General features: G+C 47.7%; 1 protein-coding gene across 1 annotated transcript in view; it reads right to left on the bottom strand.

Annotated features, from left to right (window-relative positions):
• Positions 1–1,271: 1,271 nt before the first annotated feature.
• Positions 1,272–10,080, bottom strand: part of CCBE1 (collagen and calcium binding EGF domains 1) — a 231,507-nt gene continuing 222,698 nt past the window's right edge. Inside the window, exons 8-11 of the mRNA XM_049620281.1 lie at positions 8,186–8,325; positions 8,049–8,084; positions 7,054–7,089; positions 1,272–5,399 (exon numbers count right to left, since the gene is read on the bottom strand). Coding sequence (XP_049476238.1) covers positions 5,166–5,399; positions 7,054–7,089; positions 8,049–8,084; positions 8,186–8,325 — 446 coding nt within the window. The 3' untranslated portion in view covers positions 1,272–5,165. The remainder of the gene's footprint in view (positions 5,400–7,053; positions 7,090–8,048; positions 8,085–8,185; positions 8,326–10,080) is intronic.

The raw sequence follows: 10,080 nt of genomic DNA, 5'->3' as shown, positions 1-10,080 counted from the left end.
TTCACAAGCTTTTAATTTTTTTGATGTTTATTTTTGAGAGAGACAGAGTGCGAGCAGGGGAGGGGCAGAGAGGGAGACACAGAATCCGAAGCAGGCTCCGGGCTCTGAGCTGTCAGCACAGAGCGCGACGCGGGGCTCGAACTCACGGACCGTGAGATCGTGACCCGAGCCGAAGTTGGATGCTTAACCCATTGAGCCACCCAGGCGCCCCTACAAGCTGCTTCTTGAATTAAGAAGGCTGGAGAAATTATACGTGGAGTAGTCTCCCAGATTTCCACGGACAGTGATTTCACCCAGAGGATTCTCTGCCGGTGCCGGAGGCCCTGTGTGGCCGTTGTGTGGGTGCTGCTGGGTGCAGGGTGCTGGGTGGGGGAGGAGGGGCAGGGGATCGCTCCTGCTGGCACGAGCTGGGACTGGCTCTCAAAGCACTTTTCCTTCCCAGAACTTCTCAGTTTGTAATTGCAGATTTTTGTACTCAATTGATTTTGCCTGGGAGGAGGATTCTTGTCTGTTTTGCCGGAGTCCCAGGAGGATGGGGATTAGGACTTTGTTGCTCCCTGTTGTGTCTGCTGTGCATAGCAGTGTGCAGCTTACAACAAGTATTTGAGAAATATTTGAAGGAAAATGAGATGTATAGATATAGGCCCACTATCAGGGTGTTAAAGGCCCCCTGCGGAAGTGTGCTTAAAATCTTGGAGGTATCCTCCCTTTATGAAACTCCCCCATCTTCCCCATGGCCTAATTGATAACAATTCCCCTGTTCTTGTCTTCACATAGGGGACTTCAGCTACCAATTCATGAGGCTTCCTGCCCATCCTGACTTTTTTTTTTTTAGGTAGTCAACCTTTTCCCTCCTCCAAAGGCAGCCTTGTTTGGAATTCTAATCCAGAATCAGTTGAAAATGGAGTTGATCGCAGTGGAATGGGAGTATGGGGTGGAACTCTCACAGGCCTCCCCCCTTTGTGAGCCCCTAAGGCCTCTCCAATGGTCCCCAGAGATTTCTGGTTTGACAAGCCCACGCTGGGGGTCCTAGAGGGTCCTCTCCAGCTGGAGACATGGGCCTTGGAGACTCAGATTCAATGGAACCTGGGCCTTTAGACCTTGACTCAGACTCAAATGTTGGGTCCACACTCAGACCCCAACAGGCGGCCTGCCCAGAATGCAGGGTCCAGCTCTTGGGAGAAATGTCTCGATCTCCTTGTATTCACCTTGTAAAAAGACAGCTCAGTTCCGCAAGACGGGGAGTCAGTACAAAACACAGCACAACCACGTAAGAAAAATAACTTTGTTATTAAGCATATATAATCTTATCAAAAGTACTTCATAGTATCACATCCGTAACTGTTCCAATACTAGCTCAGCTGTTATATAGACCTGTTATAAATAATGAACATGGCTACTGAAGTACAAGAGTAATCGCTAGGAAATAAAAAACCATCGTGACACATTAAATCCCCAGGGCACATGCTTCAGGATCTAATAATGTTCAAGTCTCAGGGGGATGCGTGAAAGGGTCTTTCCTTCTTCTTTGATTTCCCTAAAGCAGTAATATTTTTTGAAGGAGCAGATGAAGTCCAAGATTTTATGCTTTAGCAATCAGTCATGGTTTTTTTTTTTCCAAATGGAAATTGTTTTTTGATTTGTTGTGAAATACACATGCTGACCATGCCAGGAAAAATTTCATCTATTTCCCTGAATTCATTATTAATAACTTGAGACGGCTCTATTCTATTAGTTGTTTGGCCTGGATTCCCGTATATAAATTTCCTTTTCAGGAAGGTTATCGGAAAGATGTCAAGGTTGCACAATGAGGCGGCTGTGTCTCTGACAGGCTGGAGTTGAGGAGAGGAGGAAGGGCGGTGACCCCCAAAGTATGGTGAGGGATTTGCTCTCAGCCCAAGGAGATGCCTGGTGCTTAATTACGGAGAATATCTCCTTCCTCTGCCTGTCTGGAAAAAGCGATCATGAGGCAAACAGTTGTGAACCTTGGAAAGGGAGCATGACCAGTGTCCCCTTCACCCGATATTTGGTGGGGTAATACTCCTCCCTCCATGCCAATGTGTATTTATTATTTACCTGTATGAACCCACCTGAGTTCATAGAGTAGAAATGACTTCAGTTGGTCAGTTCACTCTGTAGCAGGTGTTGGACTTAACAGAGGACAGAGAAGACAGCATTGCCCTTGTGCCCCCATACTCTTTGGCCTGGGAAAGCATGTAATTTCTCCTTCTGGAATTTAGGAAGGGAGGAGGGTTTTCCTAAACTAAAATGGTGCCTTCTGTGCACTATTTTCAACGGCATTATTTTTATTCCCACTGCTTTCCAAAAAGAAAAGCAATTATTAGGTCCTATTCTAAGTTCTAGTCATCAGGGTGCAAAAAATGAAAGTCAGTATTTCGCTAAGGAGTTGAGGAGGTGTACAAACATCTTTTTCCCCCCATAAAACATGGGGCGGCTCAGCAAAACGGTAGCAAATTTTATCCCCCGTTAGGTTTTGAGAAGCCCCTGTTTTACATAGTGAGCTTTGGTTTTCTATCCAAAACTAAAAGATACATTAGGATTAACAATGCACTATTAGGTCTTATTTTTGAAAAGTACAATTTGGACCTACAGAGAACTTTTTTAGTCCGGGGGAGCAGTCCATGGTTTTGAAAATCTGAGGATGAACAATTATTTTATAAGCTGATCTAGCAGACTGAGATCATACGACACAGGTTATTGTGTGTTTGGCTAGAGAATAGTATCTAGTCTCATGAATCCCAACTATTCCTTCCTTCCGTTCATTTTTTTAATGTATTATCCTAGCCTCCCGTCAAACATGCTCTTCGGTTGTATATTACGAACATTTGACAATAAAAGAGACATATTTCCAAACACAAATCCTCATTAAAAAAAAAAAATCAAAGATGGACCTAATCATTTCTCATGGAGCCTGTGCAGAATTTTCTTTAGCGTTCATCCATCCACACCCTTTAAATATTGTGTTCCACGAGCCGGCAACGTTAAATGCTTTCCAGATGGGAATCCACGGCCGCTCAGTTCAGCTCTTAGTGAACCCGAGGTTGGCGAGGCCTTCTGCGGTGAAGATGGGACTCCGGAGAGACTGGGGATCGACGGAAAATGCTAGAGAAGGCGCACTGAGAACGTGTTTGCTTGTCGCTGTAACTTTCTGATGGACCGTCACTGGGGATTTTGCAGCAGAAAGAAACAGTGGTGTTGAGGGTCCGTGGAAACTCCAGCCACCAGCTGACCGACTGGAATCCCAGGGTTTTAACTTGATGGCAACAGGGGGAGGGAGGCTCTTGTCACTTGAGATTCGCGCACAGAAGCCCTGCCTATCGTTCTGGAGGAAGAAGACGGAAAGATGGAACGACAAACACCAACAGTGGCTTTTAAAGAAGCTTTCCCAGGAAGATAGTTCTGTGGTGGGTGAAAAGGTGATGGAATGAGTAAACACACCCTTCCCAGAAATACAGGGACAAACTGCAGGGTGGGGAACAGGAACCCCAACATGAGCAGGCGTGCGTGTGCCAGCGAGCATCTGTGCGGGTCCACGCCGGGGTGAAGGGCCCCGAGCAGGTGGCCGCCTTTCCACGTGGTAGATGCGAACATGGACTTGAGGAGCCCCGCGTGCTCCCCATCAAAACCAAGACGTTCCCCCAATGATGTTCCAAAGCAGAAAATGCTCCTGGTCTCTTCAGCACTGCTCTCGCTCCAGTCTCTATGGAACCAGAGGCGGCCTTTTTCTGGAAAGGCTCGCGGCTGTGCGAGCAAACACAGACTCAATTGCGGGTTTGAGAATACACCACTTTCCCAACTGCTTCCCGCATTTGCTGAGGAAGGGGAATCAAGAAGGGCTGTAAGAAATGGAACCTGGACTAAGTTATGGAAAATTAAGGAAAAATGGGAAGAGCGGGAAGCAAATTTCTGCCAAACAAGAAAAACTGTTATTTCCCTCTGCATCCAAGAGAACTTCTAACAGCGTATCTGTGTTGGCAAGCTTCACCCGCCCCAGACAAGGACTTCCAATTCCCAATGATGGCATATTTACTTGCCTTTGCAGATTCAGTGGGGTCCCTGCCTGAAGCTATCCTTCTCCTTCCCCCACAACCCAAGTGAGCGACCTCCTTGCAGCCTCCAGCCCCAGTGCACACCGATCCAACAAGGATCAGGGCGTAATGGCACCTTCTGGGCACCCAGTCTGAGCCTGGCCATTCAGTGCGTCTCCCTAAGCGTCAGCCACCCTTATTTAATATCTGTGATTTACTGAGCAAGCCCACTCATTTGATCAAGCAGCTTTAAAATGTCCTGGCAAAGCCCATTGTTCTAATGGGAATAAGGGTTCTTCATTTGTTTACTTTGTTTTGACAAGAGTTTTTACTCCTATTGCTACAGGCAACTTGCAGATATGCAGGGCATGAACCCTTAATGGTCATATTTGAACTTAGAATGTGGCAACTTATAGGACAGTAAACATAGGACTCTAATTTTTCTCCATTTTCCCTAATATCCGTTCCTACTCCATTCCCTCCTTTCTTTAATCAAAATTGGGAAACGAGGTTGGATAAGAGAGTAGAACATTTAAAATATATTAGACTGTTAGATTGACAAGGAAAAAGAATTATCTGCCAAGGTAAATATACATTATTGCCTTCCCGTTTTAATTGAAGCAGCCTAATTTTGATACTGAGTGATTACTGATTTTGGACACATATCCATCTATATATTTTTAATAAGTAACCTCACACTTTCTCAGAACTTACCTTGCCACTTTTTCCGTTTGGATATTCTGCCAAACTTTAAGATACCATGAGAGTACTTAACTCAGAAATCCAGAAATTCCTCAGTATGAAGGAGGGAAAGTTCCAATGTAGAACAGCCAACCCCCAGCACCCGCCTCCCCCCTCCCCCCCCAATGGCTCTTGGAAGGAAACATGTAATTAGCGACTTACTCCCTCATGTCTCCGGCAGGGGGACTGTGAGAACAGTATTTGGAAGAAGAGGAGGAAGGAGGAGGCAGGAAAAGAGCTCAAGAAATTAAGAATGTATCTTTTCTAGGTCTCCAGTGTGGGTTTTTTTTTTTTTTTTTTTTTTTTCTGTATATGACTTAACTGCAGGTGAAAACACTCTTTGCTCCTCCTTTGGCATGAAGATGTTAGGATGGGCTAAGGATAAAAGTCTCTGGTGGGTCCCAAGTCTCTTGTCTCAGTTGTTTTTGGGTACTCGTCTCCAGAGCTGAAGCCCATGGCTTCCGGAGAGCTGGAAAATTCCTGAGGTAAAGGGAACTCCTCCGTTGAAGAGTGCGTCCGGTGCCCAAACACCTTCTCCTGCAGGTCAGCGATGTCATTGCGGATGTCGGCCAGCATCAGCAGCAGGAAGTCAAAAGAACCAGGGGGTCCCTGTGCACGGGGGAGGAATCAAAGCCAGAAAACCACACACTCAATCCTGTGCCAAGCCATGGCTTCCGTGGGCTCCGTGACTTGCCACTCCCCCTGCTTGGTGGCAGCTATGTGGCAGATGACTCTGTGTCCCAAATGGAGCAAACGTAACAGCTACTACATTAGCCGGGTAGGGGGCAGGGGGAGTTCTTAAGATGGTCTTCTAATCCCTTCATCTCCCCTACGAGCTGTGGCAACACGCTCACCTCTCCTCTCCTCTAACTCTCGGCTGCCTCGAATCAAGGAACAGAAGAACTCTCCTATGTTGCCTTCCAAAGAAAACCAGGAGATACTTATGAAAGGGTAGAGCAGTGGTTAAGGGGTTGGGGTTCTGTTGGGTCTGAATCTCGGCTCTGTGGCCCGCTAGCTGGTCTCGGGCAAGTTACCCCACTTCTTCGGGGTTTCACCTCCCTATCTGTAAAATGGGGATGATAACTGTCCCAGTGTCATGGGGCTTCGTAGGGTTCGTAAGTGAGGATTTACGTGAGTTAATACACGTAAAGGGCTTAGAGCATCACAAATGCTCAAAGTGTTATCTTTTAAGTAAATGAAACCGTTAGAACGTCTCTAAGGATCGTTGACTGTAATGCCACCTGACTGAAGGTGAAAGTATGCTTGAAGAGGCACCCCTTCCCCATTGACCAGGAAAGGTCCAAGGACTTCCTAATCTTTCTATCGGTTGGACTTTTATCATTATATATAGCGTTTGTTAAGCCTCAGTTTCTACATGGCGCTGTGTGGGGCACAGCAAGATAACGTGTGAACAAGCAAGGTCTGGGCTTGTTAGCGGCTTGCAGTACAATCTTTATTACCCCGCAACGTCTGCTGCTGGAGCTCCCAGAGAGAGCAATTTCATCTGCAGAGCGCTTGGTGGAGGAGAGTATTTTGACATTAACCGATGCTCGCTCGAAGGGTCACAGCTCAGACACTGCTTGGCAGCGCACAGGGGAGGGGAGGGACATCCGGGGGTGCTAAGGATGGCCAGGATCGGACAGTTAAGAGGTGGAGGCGTTGGCATGGGAAGCCAGACCTCCCGCATCCAAGCCAAAGGCTGTCTTTTCTTCAGAAATGACACTGATCTTTCCAATAGCACTGGAGTTGCCTGAATTTTCTGCCCTTTGGATACTGACTTTCATTTCTCGTTTCCCAGACGAGAATATATCCCAGCTCATTTACTCTCAAGAGATCCCCAGCAGCCCTGCGTATCTCTGTACTTTTCTGGGAAGGGATGGTCCTCCGATCTGCTCGAGTTGCAGCGGCGGCTAAACTCTTACGTGTTCAGGGTTATGATGGCACCGTCAGATGTTTTAGGACATACTGGGAAACAGGCTCATGGCATGCTGGTTTTTGTTTGTAACCTTAAAAGAACACCTTCCGGATAAAGATTAGCCACGGTAAAAGACAACTAAAACAGAAGACCGGTTTCAAAAATAAATGCCAACCAGCTGTTAAAGTCCTCCGTGATCGCCCTCCTAACCACCGAGTCCTGTTTAGGTAGGCTCAGTAAAGGCTGGAAGGGGCTGGCTTCGGCTGGTAAGACCAACCTGTAGCCGCCCCTGAGCTACGTCCCTGAGGACATTCCCCCTGGGGGAGGGGGACAGGTAGGGCTACTTACTGGCGACCCTCTGGGTCCGGGTGCTCCTCTCTCTCCCTGCAAGCAAGAAGGTCAGATTAGCTTTGTGGACAGAGACCACGTGGATGCCACCACCACCGGTCTTCTACTTAGACCCTCACCGTAACCATTGCCCTGCACAAATGACAAGTGTCCCCTATCAGAAACGAATGGGAGCTTGAAGCTCAGCTCCCGGGACTGCTCATTGGAACAGATCTGCTTGGGGCAAGTGTCTCTCATTCCGATGTCCCCCCGGGGCTGTGTATTTCCAGACCAGATCTGACACGAGGAATGCCTGTGTTCCAGGCGGTGTGTGTGTGTGTGTGACAACTTAGAAACTTTCTAAAGTAACACACCCTGCCTTATTTGCGAGGCAGGCGGCTCTTGACGCGAAACCCCCACTTGCACAAAATGCAGCTTTTCCTGTTCTTGACTGTGTCAAAGAATGGGGACACACCGCATAGCCCCACGAAAGAACACTGGCTAAAGAGTAAGACATGTGCTACTATGGCAACCCAGCAGCTTGTTTAAAATTTATAGGGGTGATCTTCCTTTTTTCATTAACAAATTTTTTTTAACTTTTGGTTTTTTTTTGAGACAGAGACCGAGCGTGAGTGGGGGAGGGACAGAGAGAGAGGGAGACACAGAATCCGAAGCAGGATCCAGGCTCCGAGCTGTCAGCACTGAGCCCGACGTGGGGCTCGAACTCATGAACCGCGATATCACGACCTGAGCTGAAGCCGGACGCTTAACCGACTGAGCCATCCAGGTGCCCTGGGGTAATCTTTCACAGGGATGGTTTTGGTTGTTGTTTTTGTTATCACAGGTGTTTGCTTTTTAGATGTCCTTTCCAGCTTTGGGGGGTGGGGGGAGATGTATCTCGATTTTGCTACATGCAGAATGGGGACAATAAACAGTGCTTGAGCTTTACTTGGTGCCTGCCCAATAGGTTGAAAATGGGAAATCTTAAGCTTGTAAGGACCACTCATCAGACTTACCTTAGAGCCGTCTCTTCCTGGTGCACCTGGCGGACCCTATAAGACACGGGGATCTAGTTGAAGGGGAGGAAAAAAAGCACGGGACAAGAACACGCTTTCCCCAACAGCAGCAAATGGATGTCTGATAAAGTACTGACCACAGGGCCCCTCCGGCCTTGCTTAATGTGGGACAGATCAGGAGACGGTCCCATGGGTCCCATGGAGCCCCGTGGGCCGGGCTGCCCGGGAGGGCCTGGCATACCGGGGAAGCCTGGGCTCCCCTTAGGTCCTGGTGAGCCTGTAATCAGAGAACATCTCATTAGCTCCATATCCCATGAAAAGGACAAGGGCTCTGGCCGACAGGAGGGTCTGGGAGCCCTTTACAGCCATTTCTCTTTGCAATCTGCTCTGCGCCTTCTGACATCTCCACTAAGGTGCCCTATAGGCATTTTAAACTTGACGTGATCAGAATTCTCAATCCCTTATGTAATCGTTGTAGACCTTATTTCTCCGGGGGCATCTCAATGCCTCTTCTCTGCAAGAGAATTAACAGGTTACATCGTTGTGTACCATCACAGTATAAATATAAGGTGTATGTATATATCATATATACATTGGCTATATATCAGATATAGACGTATATGACTGTATCCACATATGCAAATCCACAACACGTATACTCCATACAGGTGTGTGTAGTTGTTTACAGATACCATTATCCTCTGAATGTCCTAAGGTTTAAAAACTGGGAGATTTCTGGGATCTGTTTGAAAACAGGAAGAAGTAAAGCCTGGACTGCGATTCTCCCACTGGCACACCTGACCAGAGCTGTACGCAGGGGCTGCCCCTTCAAAGTGGGGCTCTGCCCTCTCTGGTTTAGTTTCCTCCCCACTGCTCACACCCTGGCTCTGCATTCACCTGTGCCTACCTGCCTCGTCCCTGTAGACACTGAGGGTTTTGCTTTGTTTTCTAATTCTTTTCTGAGGCCTAAATCGACAGAACACTGGGAGTATATGGAGTTTAAGAGCGAGCTACAGGACTGCTTTTGTGCCTGCTTGATAGTAATTGTATGAGGACCAGAATGTGGCCTTACTTATCATGGAAGCTGACGGGGACGTGACCTATAGGCCTCATCTGTCTGTAACTGCAGACACAGAGAGTTGTAAACAGCCACTCCGGCTTGGGCGGGGCTTGCGGGGGGCGGGGCCCAGTGTCTGTGACACAGTGAGGGAGAGCCTCACTGGCTCCGGGGGAGCGTGGTTGCTAAGTTGTAGGGCAGCGCTTGGTGCAGACTTCACCTCTGCCCCGGATGTCAGCTGGGGTGGGGGGAGGGGAGGAAAGGGTGTAAGCTCTAGGAGAACCTTTTTTTTTTTTTTTTAAATTGCAGTAAACGCCATATGGTATGAAAGTTACCATTTTAACTACTTTAAGATGTACACTTTAGTAACGTTAAGTACATTCACATTGTCTTGCAACAGATCGGCAGAACTTTTCATCTTGCAAAGCTAAAACTCTGTGCCTATTGCCAGCCCCTGGAAACCACTATTCTTCTTTTTTTCTTTTACATTTATTTACGAGAGACAGAGTGAGACAGAGCGTGAGTGGGGGAGGGGCAGAGAGAGGAGACAGAGTCCGAAGCAGGCTCCAGGCTCTGAGCAAGCGTTCAGCACAGAGCCCGACGCAGGGCTCGAACCCACTAACCGTGAGATCACGATCTGAGCCGAAGTCAAAGTTGGATGCTCAACCAACTGAGCCACCCAGGCGCCCTGGCAACCACTATTCTGTTTTTGTTTTTTAAGTTTATTTATTTTGAGAGAAAGAGATGGAAACAGAGGGAGAGAGCAGCAGAGCCCAATGTGGGGATCGAACCCACAAACGGTGAGATCATGACTTGAGCTGAAAGCAAGAGTCGGATGCTCAACCGACTGAGCCACCCACGCGCCCCCACCATTTTACTTTCTGTCTCTCTGAACATGACCACTTTGGATACCTCGTATTAGAATCATATGGCATTTGTCTTTTTGTGACTGGTTTATTTCCCTTAGCCTAATGT

Source organism: Panthera uncia (assembly GCF_023721935.1).
Source record: "Panthera uncia isolate 11264 chromosome D3 unlocalized genomic scaffold, Puncia_PCG_1.0 HiC_scaffold_8, whole genome shotgun sequence".
In the NCBI taxonomy this organism is placed as follows: domain Eukaryota; kingdom Metazoa; phylum Chordata; class Mammalia; order Carnivora; family Felidae; genus Panthera; species Panthera uncia.
The sequence above is the reverse complement of the archived record's forward strand: the minus strand, read 5'-3'. Positions and strand labels throughout refer to the sequence as shown.